Source organism: Sorex araneus, chromosome 2 (assembly GCF_027595985.1).
Source record: "Sorex araneus isolate mSorAra2 chromosome 2, mSorAra2.pri, whole genome shotgun sequence".
NCBI lineage: Eukaryota > Metazoa > Chordata > Mammalia > Eulipotyphla > Soricidae > Sorex > Sorex araneus.
In genome coordinates this window covers 283,014,908-283,036,791 of record NC_073303.1, presented here as the reverse complement: position 1 = coordinate 283,036,791, position 21,884 = coordinate 283,014,908, and the positions used below count along the sequence as shown (strand labels likewise).

At 47.0% G+C, this 21,884-nt stretch overlaps 1 protein-coding gene across 9 annotated transcripts in view; it reads right to left on the bottom strand.

The window, feature by feature from the left end:
• The window catches only part of ACAP2 (ArfGAP with coiled-coil, ankyrin repeat and PH domains 2), a 133,119-nt gene extending 111,660 nt beyond the window's left edge, over positions 1–21,459 (bottom strand). For all 9 annotated transcript variants that reach the window (XM_055128866.1, XM_055128870.1, XM_055128871.1 and 6 more), the window contains exon 1: positions 21,148–21,459. In XM_055128866.1, coding sequence (XP_054984841.1) covers positions 21,148–21,200 — 53 coding nt within the window. In that variant the 5' untranslated portion in view covers positions 21,201–21,459. The remainder of the gene's footprint in view (positions 1–21,147) is intronic.
• Positions 21,460–21,884: the final 425 nt, after the last annotated feature.

Below are 21,884 nucleotides of genomic sequence, written 5' to 3'. Positions count from 1 at the left end.
AGTGGCCCTGGGGGTCCACCCCTGCCTCCCGCACTGATGGAGTGGCCAGGGAACCCCAGCGGTGCAAAGCGGAGCAGCAGTGCATCCTTCGGCCCTCCCACTGAACCACGGGCCTGGGTGCCAAGGATCACAGGGGCTGGGCCCAGGCCCGCTCAGTAATGCCTGGGTAGCAGCCTGCCTCAGAATAAAATTCAAATGGCTATCTTGATTTGGTAGGTGGAGGGTGGGGGAATGGGTACTAAGAAGACAAAAATATTCTTAATGCAGAGAGGACAAAGGCAGCAACACCCAATCATCTGTTCACTCTCTCTGTGGAACGAAACTCTACCTTCAAACCATTGTCAGAACGTCACTTCAAAGTCTGCCACCAGCACCTGTGCCCGGAATACAGCTGCTGGATCCGAACCCAAAGAGAGGCCATTGTTTCTATCTCTTGGAATCAAAGGAAAGCAGTACTAGTAAGGCATTAGCGCTGCAATCATAGAAAAGATTACACACAATTTACACAATAGCTGATTGATAAGCAAGAAATCGCCACAATAGCCTCCACAGTTGTGCGTGCTGGTTTGAATTAAACAGTTTTGTAATTTGCACAGAGTTTTCCCATTGTAATGGCCAGCTTTCTGCCACACTTAAAATACTGTCGTTTTTAAATAAATACTGTAACAGCAAGATTATTCTTAAATCTTTTAAAGTGCTAGGTTCTTTATAAATATTCTGAAGCAGGTAAAAATTTATTTTTGCTAAGAACTGGCTTTCAAAAGGTTTTTCCTTTTTTCTTTTTTAGACAATTGTCTCTCTTCCCTACCCTTTCTGCAACTGTTGTCATGACCGGGGATTGCTCACACTTGGTTGTGGATCTTACATGGGGCTACACAATGTAGCCATAGAACCCACATACTTCTGTCTGTGGGTTTGAGTTCACGAACTCTGTTACGACACCAGGGGTCCCAGACAGCAAAGCTACCAACATCGTGCGTGGCACATGTGGGAGGCAGCAAGGATTGAACCGATGGCCTCGTGATTGCAAAGCAGATATTTTTAGCCTCTGATCTATTCCCTGGGCCTAAAAATTATCTTTCAAATCAAATATTTAGAAATGAGTGTTTTTCAGAACATCTTACCTGAACAGTACATTAAAGAACTCTCCTGTAAAATAACAGAAATTTTGGAAACCAGACAAGAAAAAATACCAGCTAAGTCTTCCAGTTCATTTTCTGGGTGTCAGAAAGCAAGGACTCAATGATTATGTCTTTTTAATCTCTCTCATGAAACCAAACACACAAAAATAAAGACAGCTACCTTAAAAAGTGTGCCATATTCTCTCATGTACCCATTACCTGTTTTCAAACAATTACCAAAACACTGCCATTTATCCATTTTTATGTTGATGTGCTTTAATCAATACTTTATTGATGTGAAACTGATTCAAAATTAACAAAATGGTCTTATTATATCACACATAATATTAACAATAATTCTCTAATTATAAAACTATTTTGACTTCCCAGATTGTTTAAAAAAAAAAAAATCTTATCTTTTGGGCATCTGGGAGATATAACAGTAGGTAGGGCACTTGCCTTGCACGCAGTCAACTGGGGTTCAATCAAAAACTATGTACACACACTGCCACTGTCACTGTCATCTTGTTGCTCATCAATTTGCTCGAGCAGGCATCAGTAACGTCTCCATCGTGAGACCTGTTACTGTTTTTGGCATATCAAATACACCACCAGTAGCGTGCCAGGCTCTGCCATTGGGGCGAGATACTCTCGGTAGCTTGCTGGGCTCTCAGAGAGAGATGGAGGAATCAAACCCGGGTCGGCTGCTTGCAAGGCAAACACCCTACCCGCTGTGCTATCACTCCAAATTAATATGTACACACAATACTACTACTAAAATAAAGTAGTATGTACACACAATACTACTTTATTTTATGCACTTTCTAAATGTTAACTATTGTCATTTTTAATAGTTAAATAGAATTTTTTATGTTTGTTGAAATATTATATGCCTGAAACCAAATCATGAATAACTATAATTTCACAGTGAGTAAATCTGAAAGGAAAGCAAGAAGTTCAATAGTATCCTACCAACGAACTACAGTATTCTACCAACACTCCACACAACAGTCCTCTACCAGCATTCATTTGCATAATTTTTCATGTACATAAACAATCTGATAATATAAGTTTTATATAACTTCACATGCTTTTTTTAATTACTTATTCCTCAGGAGGAGTTCCTAGATATTAGAAAATGTGAATAAAAGTGTATGAAGCTGCTCACAGGGCTGGAGCACATGCCTCGCATGCTCTCAGCACTCAGAGCACGTGGTCTGGGGGAGCCCATTAGTCAACATTTTCTTTTACTCAATCTTATTTGCGCTGTCTTGATTTTCCAAGGAACTTTTGAACTATATTCCACAGGCACACATGGTCACAGGAAGCATGCTTTTGTCATTTCCCCAGCAACTGGTGGCCTTTATTTCTTTACTCCCTGAACCTGAGTGACCTGTGGCCCCAACAGACAGTACAGAAATAAAGTTTTGCCTGTTCGGGGCTGAATTTTTTTTCTTTGTGGGTCACATCCGGCACTGCACAGAAGTTATTTCTGGCTCATGCACTCAGGAATTACTCCTGGCGGTACTCGGGGGACCATATGGGATGCTGGGAATCGAACCCAGGCCGGACGTGTGCAAGGCAAATGCCCTACCCGCTGTGCTATTGCTCCAGCCCCCTCAGGGCTGAATTTTTAAATGGCCTGAGACCTTCCACTTCCGAGCTCTTAAAAATGAGCAGTCACCTATTTCAACTGCCCTCCTAGGAGCAGGCTGGGAGACGCCCACAGCATGCGGAAACACCCTGAAAGAGCTGCCGCGTGACAAGAGACCAGGAAGGACAAGGAGGACCACGGAAAACACCTGCAAATGAAGAAACCAGTTAGAAGCGATCTCTCGGGTCCACCTCCCAGCTGCCATCACACAGGCCGGAGACGAACCATCCACCAAGAGCTTCCCAAACTTCTGCCAACTGTGGCTATTTTCAGGAATAGGAAAAGGACTTGAGTGTATGCTTTGCACAGAGCCCAGGGGTCAAACACCAGTACCATATGGTCCCCCAAGCGCCATCAAGAGCGACCCCCCAAGCGCTACTGGGTGAGGCTCCAAAACAAACCAGATAAAACCAAAAAGACTCCAGGTGTGGCCCCTGAGTATCATAGGGTGTGCCCTCCCACAGAAAAAAAGAAACAAAACCTAGTTTTTTAGTATTTAAATTTTATCTATTAAATATTTAAATAAAAATACCAAAATTTTATACTAAGGGTGTTTGAGCATTGTATAACTGAGACTTTAACCTGAACGCTTTGTAACTTTCCACATGGTGAATTAATAAAAGAATTTAAAAAAAAAATTTATACTAATTCACCATAGTGCAATTTAAAGTAAGCACTGACAAAAAAAAAAATTTTTTTTAAATGCATTTCCAAATCAATGAGAACTTCAACGGTTATCATAGAAAAACAATTACTTCAGTGAGTTAAGCAATTGCTGAAAAAAAGCATTTTAAAAACAACTTTTAGCTTCACTTAAGAAATTTTCATTTCCATTTTTTCAAGTATCTCATTCTGATTCAAGGTGGTGCAGGCAGGGATAACTGTTTCAAAAAGACTTAGATTTTCTAAGCAGCCAGTCATCTGAAAAATTAAGATTTACTAGGGTAATAGGATCTGAGACATCTAAATGTTTTCCTATACAACTACAAACTTTAATTTCCTGAATAGCTTATTTGTGAAATTAAATGAAGTATTTTCCTAGTTCTGGTTGTGTACAAACAGACTAGTCAAGAAGCTCTGGAAAATGTTAACAGGGGACATTGAAACAGCTTCATGGACTAGGGACACATTTTACATGAGGGAGGCCTGGGTTTCATCCCCGTCACCACGTAGTCCCCTGCACACAACAAGGAACAACCTCTGAGCACTGAGCCAGGAGCTGGGTACTGTCAGGTGAGGCCTACAGACAAAATGAACAAAAATGATGACAGGCGCCAGAGAAAGAAAGTACAGGGATTCAAGCAGGCATGTTCGACCCCTGGAACCGCAGGGTCCCCTGAGCGTCGCTGGGGGCAGCCCCGCAGGCTCCAACACTGCCCAGTGTGGTCCTGGAGGCCCCCACGTCCCGCCTGCACTGCAGGGCACACGCAGCACCGCGCCCCCGGGCTCTCACGGAGAATCCCTGGGAATCCATGAGGCCTCCTGAGCACTACTGGCAGAATCCCGTCCCCCCCAAAAAAAAAATTAAAAAATTATGACAACTATCCAAAGGGCCAAGGATTTGGGTTTAAGTTATCAGTAAGCTGTGGAACAGCGTGCTTGCGGGATCCTGTGGAGCGCCAGGGTGGGCTGTGTGCATGGCAAGGGGGCTTTTCTCTGGACTACGGTGACAGCCGGATTCCTGCAACGGTTTCCTGCACAGTCTCTTCAGGAGATCTGAACAATAGCTAGACAGCCTGAGCACATGCTTCACACATGCAGAAGAAGGTCCAGGCCAGATCCCTGGCACCAGCGGGTCCCCCAACCACTGCCAGGCGTGAACCCCCAGCACAGAGTCGGGAGTCTCACTGAGCACTGCCATGTGTGGGCCCCCAAAACAAAAGAGAACAAAAATAAATTAATAATAAGTTCTCTACATTGACTCGTGGCCCCTCTAGAAGCCATTTTCCAAACAGTCACCAAATATTTTTCAAACATAAGCCTCATAATTTCTAACCCCTACTAACAGCTGACTAGTGGCTTCCTACTCAAATAGGAAATCCAAACTTTTGACCACAGGTGACTCATCAAGACTAATATGATCTGGTCCCTGCCTCTCTCTGAACTCATCGATCTCCTACCATTCTTCTCACTTGTCGGCTCCAGACAGCCTCATTTTTGTTCCAAGAAGACCCAATTCCTTCCCATCTTTGATCTCCCCTTCACTCTCCACCTATCACTACTGATCAACCATTGCAATGCCAAGAGAAAGACAGACCAAACTTTCTGTAACCATAAAACAGAATGATATGGGGCCAGAGTGAGCACAGGGCTTAAGATGCTGGCCTTTGCATGTGGCCAACCCCAATTCGATCCCTAGCTATGCATATGGTCCCCTGAGCAGGGCCAGGAGTGAGTCCCGAGTACAGAACCAGGATTAAGTCCTGAGCATAACTGGGTGTGGTCCAAAAACCTAGGGGAAAAATATATGCTTTCTAAATATTTACATTAATCTATCCAGAGGAAATGCCCAAATTCAGGAAATAAGATAATGAACAAATCAGGCTACATTCTTTTAAAAATTTATAAGATTGCTAAATATGTCCTAATCCCCCGAATCTGCTAGCATGTCAAATTACATAGTGGCTAACGATTAAACTGTGGGCAGCATCGTCATACATGATTATAAAAGTGAACGTGTGTGGAAGTCATAAAAAAAATTTATGACAGTAGGCCAGAGAGATAACTCAATGGGCTGAAGGACACGCTTTGCATGAAAGATGCCCACCGCTAAAGACCCCCAGCAACCATGCAGGGCGTAACCCCCTACGCACCTCTGGGGTATGGGTCAAAAACAAAAAACAAAATCAAACAAAAACTGGCAACAGTTAAAAGTTTCTGAATACAAAAGTATGCAAAATTCGAAGTCCAGCATGTCATGAATCTGAAGGGTTTCTGGCTGCACTGAGGCATGTGGCAATTCTCGGGCAAATACAGTGAAAAAGGGCTTAAGCCGATCTGACAGAGCAGAGGCGAATCATCAGCGCAGCAGCCAGAATTCAGGGTGAAAGTCACCCGACCTGCAGATGCAGGGACTGTCCTGAGATGACTTGGGTAAGGACCCCGAGGGAAGCAGAACAGGGTCAGACTCACTGCTGGCTTTGAAGACAGACGGGGGTCACGAACCAAGAAATGCAGGGGATTCCTTTAAACTGGAAACGGCAACCATAGAGTTTCTCCCCTTAGACTTCCTAGAAAGGAAGGCAATTCCTGCCCAAGTGCTGACTGTGCTGAGGAAGAACGCTGTCAACACATGTGCTGTGGCCATTAGAACTCTGAGTGACTGAATGTTGCTTAGTCCACGAATTCTGGAACAATTTGTTGGAGCAGCAATAGGAGAAGAACAAAAATGTACTGCTTGGTTGAATTAAAATGATCATCTGTAAAAAAAAAAAAAATAGAGAAGAGACCGCTATGACAGTAATAGCTGGGAATGATCACGCTGGACAAGATCTGAGGGCTAAAAGTAGGTAAGGGATATTCTTGATAACCTTTTAGTATCAATATTGATCAATATTGCAAACCACAAAACCACAATGAGAGAGAGAGAGAGAGAGAGAGAGAGAGAGAGAGAGAGAAGAAAATGCCTACCATAGAGGCAGGCAGGGGGTGGGGGGTGGGGGTGATAGGAGGGAACCTGGGGACACTGGTGCTGGAAAATGTACCCTGGTGGAGGGATGGGTGCCGGAACACTGTATGACTGAAATCCAATCATGTACAGCTTTGTAAGGGTCTATCTCACAGTGATTCAATAAGAAAGTTTTAAAAAATGATCATCTCTGATATCTACAGAATGTTTCCAAAGACATCATCATCCAGAGCATCTCAATTTTTCATATATAATAAAGAACATTAAGTAAAGAAACTCATGCCCACCAAAAAGCAAAGCCGAACAATAAGAACAAATGGGGAAAAAAAGCACAGACATTATCTAAAGACTTTTTCAGATAATGACTTAAAAGTGGCAGTAATAAATATATACAGAAACTGAGAAAAATAGGTCAGAAACAGAGGACAACTTAGCAATTTTCACCAAAGAACAAGAATCTGTGAAATAAAAATGAAGTCAAATTTCCAAAAGTGAAAAAACACAAGTGCAGAATTCCACAGATGGGTTGAACAGCTATTTACACACAGCAAAACATGAGCTTAATAAACATGAATGCAGAACAATAGAAACCATTCTATTTCTCTGGGAAGCAAAACATTTCGCAAAACATGAGACAAGTTAGGATACTGAAAAGAAAGAAAAAAAAAACACCTAACATATGGAATTGAGTGAGTCCCAGAAGGAAAAAAAACATGAAGCACAGACAATTTTTAAATAAATACTAGCCAGCAATTTCACAATCTGACAATCTGATGAAAGATCACCTATAAACCCATATACTGAAGAAACTCAACAAGCCCCGAACAAAATGTAACAGAAACCATACTCTACACATATCATTTAAAAAAAAAAAAAAAAAAAAAAAAAAAAAAACCTGCTGAAACCTTAAAGGAAAAAAATCCTGAAAAGACCTGCAAGGGAGGGAGGGGAATTACCATCAAAAAGCAACAGTGAGGGGCTGGATCGATAGCACAGCAGGTAGGGCGTTTGCCTTGCAAGAGGCGGACCCAGGTTCAATTCCCAGCATCCCATATGGTCCCCTGAGCACCGCCAGGAGTAATTCCTGAGTGCAGAGCCAGGAGTAACCCCTGTGCATTGCCAGGTGTGACCCAAAAAGCAAAGAAAAAAAAATGAACACCTAAGAAAAGGATAAATGTATATTTTTTTAAAACACAAAGGCACACACACACACAGAAGACAATAAAATGAAATTGTGCTTTTTGTTTTGTTTAATTTGAAGATCATGTTCAGTGGTGGTAGGACCACCTGATGCAGAGATGGAACCAGGCCTCCTGCACGTGAGCACTGGGCTCTCCGGCAGCATTACTGTACTGTTCTTTAAAAATGTAGGCCAAGCCAGAGAAACTGCACAGTGCACTGGAGTGCACAGTTCTGCACACAGGGTTCAATTCCTGGAACCAAGTGGTCCCCCAAGCGGTCTCTGGCTGTGGCCCCAAAACCAAAATAAATGTTTAAGACATGGGTCAGAGAGAGAATGCAGCGGGTTGAGTGCACACATCACACACCAGGAGGCCTGGGTCTAATCCTGAGCATCACATGAACTTCCAACCCCAGTGGGAACAATCCCCAAGCGCCGCCCAGGGTGGCCCAACAACCAACAAATAAAAAGGCCATTCTGTACTGTGGGAAAACTACACTTTGGGAAAACAGCCCCCAAACACTGAGGCGAACACAGGCTTATTTCTGTTACCAATTACAGCAAGATTGTGACCAGTCAGCTCCTTCCGAGGACGCCTTCCGAAGGCCTTCCTCTCGGAACCAGGAATCGTGCTACATTCCTTTAGAAAATTAGTTATAAAGGTCCAACTCACATTGCTTCTCATTTCTGTAATCTGCAAATCCTTCAAGATGTCATTTAGTGAAAGTGGACTTTGCATAATTTCTAATAAATACATATACTTCCGCACAGCAGTTTTCTTCTAAGACCTCTCAATCGTTTATTATTTAAAACTTTCAGGTATTAGGGGCTAGAGCAATAGCATAGCAGGTAGGGCGTTTGCCTCGCACGTGGCCAACCCGGGTTCGAATCCCAGCACCCCATATGGTCCCCTGAGCACCCCAGGAGTGGTTCCTGAGTGCAGAGCCAGGAGTGGCCCCTGTGCATCGCCGGGTGTGACCCAAAAAGCAAAAAAAAAAAAAAAAAAAAAAAACTTTCAGGTATTACATCAACGTTTTACACCTACTCCTCTTTTTTTTTTTTTTCTATTTCTAAGATCCAGTTCCCCCTTCCCTTCCCTTTTGTTACTGTGATATCCAGTGCTCACACTTTCTTGTCAGTTGCTCCAGGGACACACTGGCAGAGCTGGGAACTGCACTTGCCATGCGAGCCTGTACACGAGCTGGAACTTCTCGCCTCATTCAGGCAAGGCAGGCACCTCTGGCACTAAGCCGCATCACCAGGCCCTCTCTACCTTCCCAAATACTCGAATCTTAAAATCTACATATTTGGGGGTGGAGTGGGGGGAGGTGTGGCCACACCTGGCCATGATCAGGGCTTACTGGGTCCTGGCTCTGCACCACGGGGTCACTCCTGGTGGTGCTGAAGGATCAGGGCACATCACACACTATGCGGGGCTTGAAGATCGAACTGGGCTCAGCCTCACGCAAGGCCAGCACTTGAACCTCTGTACCAGCTCTCCAGCCCCAGCGAGGAGCCTTTCTAACGCCCTTTACCATCCGGGTTCCACAGAGCCAAAGTGCACATCTACATTCAGTGCTCATTACCCAAAACTGAGAGCATTTTCATCCTGAACGGAAAAACGCCTAATCCCTCACGCACTTTTAGATGCCTCCTACTAATAATTCACTTCCACGTTAGAAAGCCAACATCCTTAACTAAATCATCCAAGTTTCTCGTCAAGGATGTGAGAGAAAGAGGAAAGAGGATCCCGTGATGCAGGAAGTCCATCCTACCTGCTTCTAGGAAGGGCATTCTGAATTCTCAGCAGGACGGTACGTGCTTTCACTGAACCCGGGGGAAGTCAGAAGGCTGGCAAAGAGCTCACCCCCAGTGAGTGAACCGGGAAAAGGAAAGAGAGGAAACGGAGGGACCGAGGAGACAGCACAAGGGCTGGAGTACATGACTGGCATGTGGAGACCCCAGGTTTGTCCTCGGCACTGCAAGGCTACCAACAGGAGTGGCCCCGATGCTCCCCCCAGTTCCACTTGGCCCACTGGGCACCGTTCGGCCAGGCCTAGGCACTGAACTGTCCAGCCTGAGCATCTGGGCCAAGTAGCGTTTTCCCACGGCTCCTGAATGGACACTCCTTCCGAGGGACTCCTCGCTACGGAACAGGCAATCTGCTTCCAGGAGCCACAAAAGCAGTCCATATTCACACCTGAGACTTCAATATAAATGAGGTCTTGGGGCTGGAGTGATAGCACAGCGGGTAGGGCGTTTGCCTTGCACGCGGCCGACCCGGGTTCGATTCCCAGCATCCCATATGGTCCCCTGAGCACCGCCAGGGGTAATTCCTGAGTGCAGAGCCAGGAGTGACCCCTGAGCATCGCCGGGTGTGACCCAAAAAGAAATAAATAAATAAATAAATAAATAAATAAATAAATAAATAAATAAATAAATAAATGAGGCCTTGCCTTTCACATGAAATACACCATTCATCTCTATTTCTAAAAGATAAAAACTCAAATTAAAATGACCAAAGAAAGCCTTTAGACGTGTAAGGAAAATAATTCTTTGTAAATGGGGATAATATTTTTTGTTGACGGCTCTTTGAGAGTGCGGGGGTAACGCTGCGTGTCGGAGTCCCCGCCCTGCGGGCCTGAGGCTGCCACTTCCATCCCCCTGCCCAGGCCTCAACGCTGAGCCAAGTCCTGAGGCGCTACCATAGGAAGCTCCAGCGCCAGGGGCCGAGAGGAAGCACATCGGGCAGGGCGTATGCCTTGCCCACGGCTGACCCGGGGTCCATCCCCAGCATCCCATACTGTCCTCAGAGTGCAGAGGCAGGAGTAAGCCTGAGTCCCCCTGGGTGTGGCCCAAACACAAGAGGGGAAAAAAGAAGCCCCAGGTGACGAGTGCACACGGCGAGGCACCCCGTGAGCAAAGGCATGCAAGCTCGGCTTTGTGCACTCCCCGGAAAACACCAAAGGTGCCGGTGTGCAAACGCCACACGCTACAGCAGAAGAGACGAGACTGAGGGTGAGGGAAAATGCAATTAAAGAGGAACTCTTGGAGGCTATTTTAGAAAATACAGTGGGCTGGAGAGAGTTCGACGAGCCAGAGCGCACGCTTTGCATGTGGTAGACGCAGCGTGGTAGAACCCAACATCACTGTCTGTCCCCCACAACCGGAAGCCGTCACTGAGAAGTACCAGTGTGCCCACCCCCACCCCAGCCCCCACCCGAAAAGTTTTACAAAGAAAAGAAGTTGTAGCGGTCTGTGTTTAACTCCGTGGTAGAGGGTTTATCTTCCACACACGAAGGTATCAGTTCACTCTTTGGCACTGCCCACATGCCAAGTACAATCCCAATGGCATCACCATTTGCAATCCCAGGCATCACAAGCAGTGTGCCCAAGCATGAAGCCAAGAGCACCAACACCAAGTGTGGGTGGTGCCACCCACCAAGGCAGAGCAGCAGCAAAGGGAAGGAAAGTGTGCGGAGAAAGAGCTTCGTGTCTGGTATCCAGGGGCCTGAGCTCAGATATTTTTTAAATGATTTAGTTGGCTTTACCACCAAAAAAGTTAAAAAGGCAAGGAAATTTTTTTCAAAAAGAGAAAAGAAACCATTGAAGTATGAAAATAAATAAAAATTTAACCAGGGAAAGAGCTCAAAGGGCTGAAGTATATATACTTCACGAAGGAACCACAGATTCAATCCTTCCTTGGCACCTCATGGTCCCCTGAGCACTGCTAGCAGTAACTCCTCCATCCCCAAGCACCAGGCCAGGAGTAGACTCTGAGTACCACTGGGTATGACCCCCCGCCAAACAAAAGAACGAATAAAAATAATAATCAAAATTTTAGAGATTAACTAAAAATCAAAGGAAAAGAAATTATCAAAGAAATAATGATTCACCAGAACTAAGACAACTTTTCAAATCAATAGAACATGTCCACGGCAATGAATAAAAAGAATGCACCAGAAGGCATATCATTATAAGGAGAAATTCTAAAAGGAAAAAAAAAATCTTCAAGAACAAGAAATGAATCAGGAAATCAGAACAGCACCATATGTCCACAGAAACATGAAGAACCAGAAGACAATGGAGCAACACCTATGAGATCAGAGAAGAAATGGTTTCAAACTGTATCCCATGAATACTTCCAAATCTTTCCCCCAAATACTACACCTGTCTGAAGGAAGGCAACTGAAACGATGCTCCACCCAGGCATTTCAATCTTTACATTTGTAGATACACACAAACTCGTCATAGGGCAGTTATGAACCTGTGGTGTTGAGAACTGAACCCTTGGCCTCACACACCCAAGGCAGGAACCTGGCACGAGCTTTGATGTTCTGGATTTGCTGTAAAAAAAAAAATCACAGGCACAGGGGTTGGAGGGATAGCAGGAAGTGCACTTGCCTTGCACGAGACAACCCAGGCTCAATCCCTGGCACCCAAGAAGATCCTCTGAGGGGACTGGAGAGATAGCACAGCGGGTAGGGCGTTTGCCTTGCACGCGGCCGACCCGGGTTCGAATCCCAGCATCCCACATGGTCCCCTGAGCACCGCCAGGAGTAATTCCTGAGTGTAGAACCAGGAGTAACCCCTATGCATCGCCGGGTGTGACCCAAAAAGCAAAAAAAAAAAAAAAAGAAGATCCTCTGAGCCCACCAGGATTGATCCTTGGGCACCGCCGTGTGTGACCCAAAAACAAACAAAATCATACAGGAACTTTGGAGGTGGTAAAAGTTGCCAGAAACTGACAATTGTCAAAGCAGGGTAACATATGGGCCTCAATAGAGATCTTATATTTTTTTCATTTGATCATGAATATTTATATTTCTTTTTCTCTAAGTCTTACTGAGACATTCAGAGCACGTAAAATTTACCATTTGAAAGTAGACAATTTAGTGGACTTTAGTATAGTTCAAGTTATACAGCCATCATGACTGTATAATTTTAGAACACTTTCATCACTTCAAAGAGAAACTTACGCCCCTGGACTCGGGCGAGTTCAATCCCCAACACCCCATATGCCACGTCAAACACCACCAGGAGTGACCCCTGAGTGCAGAGCCAGGAGTAAACCCTGAGAACTGGCAGATGTGGGCCCGCCCCCAAAGGAGAAAGAAACTCACGTCCATTAGTAATCTATCTGGGGCCAGAGCAGTAGTAACAAGGAGGGTGCTGGCCTTGCATATGGCCAACGCAGGTTCTATCCCTGACATCCCCGTGGTCCCCTGAGCCCTGCCAGGAGTGATCCCAGAGTGCAGAGCCAGGAGAAAGCCCTGAGCACCACTGGGTGTGGCCCCTTGTTCCCAAATAACAAATCAATACTCATTTGTCCATTAATTTCAGTCTTTCACCATCAAGTATGACATTATCATCTGAGAATATTCGTGGAGGTACTTCGTCAGTTAACTAAACTTCCTAGTTTTAGTTTATTTAGTTTATTTAGTTTATTTTCATTATAAAATATTGGACTTTTCCAAATGCCTTCCTACCTCTATGAAGCCTATTACAGCTTTTGTCCTGTTCTATTAATATAGCATATATATGATATTGATTCTTTTTCATTCCTGAAATAAATTCCACTTGGTCCTAATGTGAACTTCCTTTCCTATGTTGCTATATTTGGCCTGCCAATAGTTTGAGGAGGATTTTTGTTACCTGTATTCATAAGGGTTATTGATCGGCAGCTTTCTTCTGATAGATATCTTTGTCTGATTTTAGTGGCAAGGTAATGAACTGAGATGTAATACCTCCTCTCTGATTTCATGGAAAGGTCTGTGCACAACTGTTCATCTTCTTTCTTCTTGTTCCGGGGCCATATCCAACAGTGTTAAGGGCGTGCTCCTTGCTCAGGGCAAATCCATGCAGTGCGAGGTTGTGAACCCGGGTGTCCTATATGCAAAGTGTGCACTGAGCCCACTGCACTCTCTACTCTGTTGTTTCAGCTTTAAACATTTGATAGAATTTGGGGCCAGAGCAACAGTATGATGGGGAGGGAGCTTGCCGTGCACACAGCTGACCCAGGTTTACTCCTCGGCACCACATAAGGTCCCCTGAACCCACCAGGAGTGATTCCTGAGCACAGGGCCAGGAGTAAACACTGCCAGAGCTGGTCCCAAAACAAAAAAAGCAAAGACCAAAACTTTTAATGGAATTCATCAGTAAAGCCAGCTTTTTTTTTTTTTTTGCTTCAGTGCCAAGATCAAACCCTGCAGTCTTACACAAGTGAGACGTGGTCTACCACTTGAGTAAAGTCTCCAGACCTCCTATTTCTCTTGAGTTGTTTTCAGTATTTTGTGACTTTCTAGGAAAAGATCCATTTTGTCTAAATTAATTGACTGTCATAGGATTAGTCATAGTGTGCTTTTATAATCCTTTCTTCTCTAAGACAGTGGGGATGACCTTTTTCACCTCTGAATCTAATTATTTGTGTTCTCCCCCTTTGGTCAGTCTAAACATCCTTTAATTCCTTTGATTTTTTTTGTACTGTTATTCTATTTATTTCTATTCATCTTATTACTTCCCTTTTCCTCCTTCAAAATTAGCTTGCTGAGAGAGAGAGGGAGGGGGAGAGAGAGAGAGAGAGAGAGAGAGAGAGAGAGAGAGAGAGAGAGAGAGAGAGAGAGAGAGAGAAGAAAGTGCCTGCCATAGAGGTAATCTGGGGGGGGTGATGGGAGGGAAACTGGGGAGACTGGTGCCGGGAATTGTACACTGGTGATGGGATGGGTGTTGGAACACTGTATAACCGAAACCTAGTCATGAATAGCTTTGTAAGGGTCTATCTCACCGTGATTCAATAAAAGAATTAAAATAAAAAAGTTTACTCTTCATTTCTAGTTTCTGAAGATGGTATATTAGATGACAGATTTGAGATTTCTTCTTTTGTAGGGGAAAGATGAAGGATTTGGCCCAAACCCAGCAGTGCTTAGGGGCTACTCCTGGCTCTGTGTTCGAGGTCATTCCTGGCAATGTTTGGCTAACTATATGCAGAGCTGGGGATGAAACCAGAGTGTCGGCTGCATGCAACCTGTACTCCGTCCCAAGATTTCTTCTTTGTAAACGTAGATGTAGGCATAAATTTCTCCCCAAGTACTATTTCAGTTGTATTGCATGCATTGGACATGTTCTGTTTGCTTATATTTGTCTGAAAGTATGTCCTAACTTCCTTGTGTGTCTCCTTTGAACCACTTAGTTATTTAGCGACTATGTTTCTTCATTTCCAAATATTTGGAAATTTTTCTGGTTTTCTCTTATTGATTTCTGGGGCCTCCTAAGCAGTGTTCATGAGGTCAGGGCCCCCCCGCCCCCGGCAATTCTCGGGCAACCGGGCAGTGAGATCAGCACAAGAGTGCAAGGATGTGGTATGCTCAGCCCCACAGCGCCACGGAGCCCTCTCCAAGTCACGAACCCTCCGGGATTCTGGCCATGAAGTTCTGGGCAAAACACAAATAAATAACAAGGGATTGTCTCACCAGACATCACAGTAAATGCACACTCTTGTAGTTTTGGTGTAAAGGAGAGCAAGTAAACTACTAATGGTCTTTGCAGGCGAACAGACAAATACACTGATGGAAAAAAGAATACATGTATGCATGCATGCAGAGTTTCTAAAGGCCACTCAGGGGCCATCAAGGCCACACCAGTCTCAGTGACCATCTAAACCACACCAGGCAATGCTCAGGAGCCAAGCAATGTCAGGAACTGAACTCAGGGTCTCTCTCTCTTCTCTTCTCTCTCCCTCTCTCCCTTCCCCCCTCACACACACAGCATATACTCAATCACCCCTGCTCCTGTACCCATCATTGTAAATCAATGGAGAAAGGACAGATAGTCAATAGAAGGTGTTAAGACAAGTGGTTTCTATTAGGAAGAAAATAAAATTAGAATGCACGGAGTATGTGGTTTGACACATTAGACCTCGTTCTTCCTTATTTCAACTTAAGTCAATATATTAAATGAAGAATTCGAAGCTTCGGTGAAGAAGAGCAGGGGGTCCAGGCTGTGTCTGGGTGGCTTGGAGCACCTGCCTTGCAAACAGAAAGTCACCCGTCTGCTCCCCAGTGCCAGGGCATGTGCTGAGCTGGGTCCGGGCAGCTCTGCAGTGTGGTCCCCTGCACCACAAGCCGTCTCCAGCCATACCCCAGCCAGGAGCACGGGACCCCTGCAGCCAGAGGGGACCCACCCTTGCTGAGCACCACAACTAAAAAGATACCAAACCGCGACGGCCAGGAAGAGGAACGCTGGCCCGCGCAGACGAAAACACATAGGCGGCCCCCAGGCAGCACTAGAAGCAGAAGGTGCCTCCGCAGCATGGCTAACAGGGGACAAACCTCAGCGGGCACGCAGCTGAGCACCACCCCCGCCCCAGCACCACAGCTAAAAATGTGCAGCTCCAGTCAGAGCCACGGCACAGCGGGTAAAGACGCTCTCCCTACACGCAGCCCACCCGGGTTTGATCCTCAGCACCTCTGAGCCGCCCAGGCGTAACCCTGAGCATCGCTGGGTGTGTGCACTGCCCCCTCTCCCCCCCCACACACAAAAAGCGAAAATCTTCTGCTGTTGAAACAATTGGGGGGGGGACGGGGGGGCGAGGCCGGGGCACAAAGCAGGATCCCTCTGTTTGGACACATAACAAAATTACCTCACAGGGGCTACAGCGATAGCACAGCAGGTAAAGCGTTTGCCTTGCACTGCGGCCAACCCACGTTCGATTCCCAGCATCCCATATGGTCCCCCGAGCACCGCCAGGAGTAATTCCTGAGTGCAGAGCCAGGAGTAACCCCTGTGTATCGCCAGGTGCACCCCAAAAAGCAAGGGGGGAAAAAAACTACAAAAAAAAAAAAAAACCCTCACAATGGAAAGTCTGCCCCTTGAGTAAGGATGCCCTCATCCCGGTGGGCAGCATATCAAGTGCTGGTTTTTAATAGATGTATTCTAAAAACTAAAGACAGAAGGTAAACTGGAAAAGCAGTGGGGGTAGAGGTCCCGAAGAAACCCAATAAGTATCTGTGTGAATGTTACATTCTATTCCACTAGCTTTTGCCTATTGAAACCTTTCACCGCCAGGGTCCGAGAGACAAGGACGGCAGGGAGGGCAGGGATCCGAATCCCCAGCCACCGAGACGGTCCCCACTCCCGGCCGGGAGTAATCACGGAGCACAGAGCCAGGTGTGAGCACTGCTGGGCGTGCCCCACTACCACTTGCCCAGGTGGGGTTGGGGATGGTAGCCAAGCACTTCTCACCTTTCACCCCAACATCTTTTTTAAAGATTTTACCCTTAATTAATGAATAAGGATTACATCTGAAACAGAATTTGCCAAGTCCTTCGGAATGGAGCACAATAAACATTTTGAAGGATTTTTTTGTTAAGGGTCAGATAAAGATGAAGGGCACGTGACTCAGTGTAGACTGCTTGGCTTTGCGTGCGTCAGTCCTGGTCTGGATCCCTCCTCCCTCTTAAGAAATAATAACTAAAGCAGTTGAAGGTTTACGCGCGTCAATATATTTGCTTAGAGCAAAAATCTTTCACCATTCGGAAAGCACTGATTAATTCAACTTTCTGTTTCAAAGCAAATATTCACTTCCTGAGTAAGTCATAATGTTTAAATAAATATACAGCAAATTTAATGAAACTGAAATTTTACAAAATATTAAAAAAGCAACTGAACATACAATTTAGGACCAAAACACTTAGGACCAAAATAAGTTCAAGTTTCTTTAATAAATGCTGGTCAAAACAGCAAGTCTGGGGCCGGTGCAATCAATAGGACAGTGGGTAGGGAGTTTGCCTTGCACCCGGCCGATTTGGGTTCAATCCCCAGCATCCCATAGGGTCCCCTGCATCCCATATGGTCCCCTAAGCACCGCCAGGAGTAATTCCTGAGTGCAGAGCCTGGAGGAACCCCTGAGCAAGGATGGGTGTGACCTAAAAAGAAAAACAAAAAAAGAAACAGCAAGTCTGACTTGGGAAGTATACTGACTGACACATTTACTTTCTTGTGGCATTCTAGATGGGAAAGAGTTTGGTTTGTAGGGTGGATTTTTAAAACTCAGAAAGGAACCCCAAATCACACAAATTGAAAGTGCTTTATAATCTAAAAATAGAACAAAATGTTCACTGGAATGTAAGAGTAACCATTCAAATCACTAAAAACAAAGTTACAACTGTAGCATCCTTCTTGCCCTATTTCAGCCAGTCCTTTCAGATTCCTTATCAATTTCACATGGCGGGGAGGGGAGGGGGAGTTAAAGTTTGAACACTGTTGGAACCTATCTTCAGCCAAAGCTGCCTTTGGCATTAATTTTACAGCCCTGGATGCAGTTATTTCCACACGCCACAAGAAAATGTTAGAAGAATTCACCTATGAAGGAAAATAAAAAATAGAACTGACTCTTTTTCAAGTGTCAGTGGCCCCATGTAGATGGGGGCACTGGAGGGTATAAATCACACAGGCTGCCTTCCTGTTCAAAACCAAAGGCTCGTGGCACCAAGAACATGGCTCAAATGGTAGAGCACATGCAGACATGTACGAGACCCTGAGTTTGATCCCGTGTTCTCCATGGTCTCCTGAGCACCTCCAGGAATGGCCCTTATTTTTAAAAAAGAGCAGAAAAAAAAAAAACTCAGCCCTCATAAACCTTTCAATGTTGCAACTTACCACTCTCCATGAACAATACTCTCATGTTTCTCTTATACAAAAATAAAACTTCTGGGTGGAGAGAAACAGCTCAACCAGCGGGCATATGTTTTAGGGGCAGGAAACCCTGTCCCACCCCCGGCCCTGTGGTCCCCAGGCAGCGCCAAGAGCAACTTCTCCAGCCAACGTTAACCCCCCAAAATCAAAGAGAAGACTTCTGAAATATGAAATGTTACAAAAGCCTACTCAGCAGTTTCTAGAACTACTTGTAAAACAGATTCAAACTCTTGTAAAATTAATGTCACCCACACCAGAAAATGGGAATTGATAAAAATTAATTTCAGAGGAGAATGATATAAGAATGTTCTTTCTAGGCAGGCTTCCCGGCCATACTATGCTGCTCTCCAGAGCATATACAAGAAATCAGCGGTCTCTGATTCTAGGTTTCTCTTCCCAATTCACAATCAACAATAACTGGAATACTGGAAGAGGCTTATGAAAACTGCCAGCATCTTCATTATAACAGAACAGATATTATATTCAAGTAGTCCTTTATTTAAAAAACTAAGGCATTCCATGGTTTGTGACAAATGACTACAAGTTATTCCAAAACACTTCATTAACTTTTTCTTTTTGAAAAAAAAATAAGGAGTATTTTTTTTTTTACAATGCCCTTACAGTGCCCAGGAGCCACCAGGGCCAAACCCAGCAATAGGGGGGGCTTGAGGGACAAGTGGTGCAAGGATGAATGGATAGAACACGGGGTCTCGGATCTGCCATTTCAGTGAACTCCCTGATTTTTTTTTAATCAAATTTAGCACATGAAGCAAATTGAGCACAAACCCACATACTCTAAGTGAAAAATGCTGTGGTTATTTCATTAAAAAAACAAATAGCGGGGGGCTGGAGAGATAGTACAGAGGGCAAGGTGCTTGCTTGCACCCAGTTGACTGGGATTTGGATCCCTGCTTCCCCATATGCACCCACCGCCCCCCACCCCAGCCCCGCCAGGAGCAAGCTCCTAACACAGGAGTAAGCCCTGAGCGCCACCAGGTGAAACCCAAACCTCCCCTCATCCCCTTCACTCCTAACCCCCCCCCTCCTCCCCTCACAGTTGGGCTGAAAGAGGGCTCAACAGACTGAGTGCATTGGATGCATGCAGAAGGCAAGATTTAATGCAGAAGGCAGGAATTTAATCCCTGCCATAGCATGCACCCTGACTGCCAGAGTCTGCAACCCCCAAGCTGGGCATAGGCCCTGATCACCTCCAGATGTGGCCAAAAAAAAAAAAACTGAGTTGCATTAATAAAAATTTCACATTGTGCCTCATCGTGATTCAATAAAATTGGAAAATAGTAATAAAGATTTCACAGAAAGCTGCCAACTTTATACTTTTTAGATGAAATCCATAACCTGGAAAGTTGGCCTGAACAAACCCTTAGCACCTCCTCTGAAACCTTCAATCCACACTCACATAAGAGTTGCTGAACCAAATACCAGCAATAGTCAAATCAGGTGTCACTTTCACAGGCAAGAGCCAAAGTAACACTTAAAAAAAAAAACAAAATCAAAGGCCAAAACCAAAAGATGTTCTTAAATTCCCTTGGAAGGGAAAAGTTCCTGAGTTTTGTATTATTTGCTTTTTTGTATTATTTGTATTATTACTGCTAAGGGGAATGAAAAATCAAATGAACAGTGATAAGGATGAGAACAATTACAATGTAGGCCTGGCTTAGAATCAACAAAGAAACACACACACACTGTTTAGAGGAAGCTTGCAAGAAATGTCACTAACGGAAGTTTCAATATCCACCACCCTCCCCCCTCTTTTTTAAGGCAGACTAAAGACAGCCCTGCAAATAAATGCACTATGAAATATAACCTAGCTAAACTCCATTCCCCAAAACAAATCAAGAGTTTCCCAGGATGCCCGGAACGGAAAGAGCTCCTCAGACCTCGGGTCCCCCTGGGGACTAACGCCTCTCGCCTGGGAGGGCGGCCAGCCCAAGTGAATCAGATTGCCACCGCATCAGTTTCGGTGACAGATTCCCGGGGAGCATCCCACAGTGATCCGGGGCCCTCCCGGGCAGCGAGGCTGCGGGAAGAGGAACACCAATGCAATCTTCAGAACCCTCCTACTTCCGCTCAGAACAGAAATACCCTCTTTTTCTCTCCGTCCTCACCCACCCCTCGGTCCAAGCCCTCCCGACAGCCGCGTCCCCCGCCACTTCCAAAGCGCCGAAGTGCACAGGAAGGCGGAGCGTCTCGGACCCGTGGCGGCCCGCCGGCAGCAAAACCCACCCAGTCCCGGGGCACACCAGCCGCCAGCGCCTTCCCGAGGGTCCCGCTGGCAGAGGACCCGCAAAAGCTGCACAAGTCCACGTCCCAGATCGCCCCCCGCCCCCGCCCCACTCTCCTTCCTCCCACCCCGGGGCTGGGAGGGTGTTGTGGGGAGGAAAAGCGCAAAGAGGAACTAAGTGAACTGCTCGCGGGTGCATTGCCTTTTGCAAGCTCCTCTCCTAAAGGAGGTGGGGTGGGGGTGGAAGCGAAGGAGCGGAAGGAAGGGGAAAGGATGAGCAGCCAGAGGAAGGGGGCCGTGCACGCGCGTCCGCAGAAAGGGCGACCAGCCTTCGGGGACGCGGGGAACCCCGGTTCCTTGCCACGGGTGCGCCTGGCCTCCGGGGCGCTCCGCCCCGGGCAGAGGGCGAGAAAAGGGGATGAGGAGGAGGCAACCTCCGCTCCCCGGCCAGCCTCGCCCCACCTGGAAGGGGCGATCGGGGTGCCGGCCGTGCTCCTGCCGGGCTCGGGGCGCCGGCAACGGCCGCTCGCGCCGTCGGGGGCCTTCCGACGGCTCCCAGCTTTCGCGCCCCCCACACCGCCCGGCCCGAGCGAGGCCGACGCGACTGCCGGGCGGCCGTGCCGCGGTTACCTGAATCGGGGCGAGTCCCGCAGACACTCCTCGAAATCCACCGTCATCTTCATCCTTGCCTCCGCCGGGCCTCGCCGGCGGCGCAGGGGGAGGCGCGGGAGCCGCGGCGGGAGCGGCCGCGCTGGGCACCCGGACGGCTAGGGCGGACGCGCGATCGCCGCTCAGCGCTGCGCGGGGCTTCGGAGGGTGCCGCGGCCGCTGCTGCTCATAGCAGCCGCAAGGACAGCGGCGGCGGCCAAGACGGCTTCTCAGGCCCCAAAGTCCGGCCCCTCTTCCTCCCGCCCGCAGCAGAGCGCCGGCCCCAGGGAAACGGCCCGGGAGTGACAGCAGCCGCCAGCCAGCCACGAACCCGGGGGCCGGGGGCGGGGCTTCCGGAAGCCCCGCCCGCGGGCGCCCGGGCAACGCGGCTGAGCGAAGGCGGCCGGAGCCAATGAGCTGTGCGACCGTGGGTGCCTGCTCGCCACCGGCGTCCCCAAGGGCCAACCGGAACACGCAGGCGTCGTTAGGCGGGAGCGCCGGTTGCTGGGAGGCCTGCAGCGGAGGCTCCTTGGGAAGGAAGTCACGTGACCGCGCGCTGCTCTTCCCTGCGCGCTCGCAGCCCTCCCTCGCTCCTGCCTCGCCAGCCCTGCCCTGCTGCGCTGCCGCCGCCGGGGAGCCGCCGCCTGCAGGTCCGGGAAGGAGAGCTGCTTCTGGAGGCAGCCTGGGCAGGAGGCTGAAGGAGATGGGAGTAGAAATGA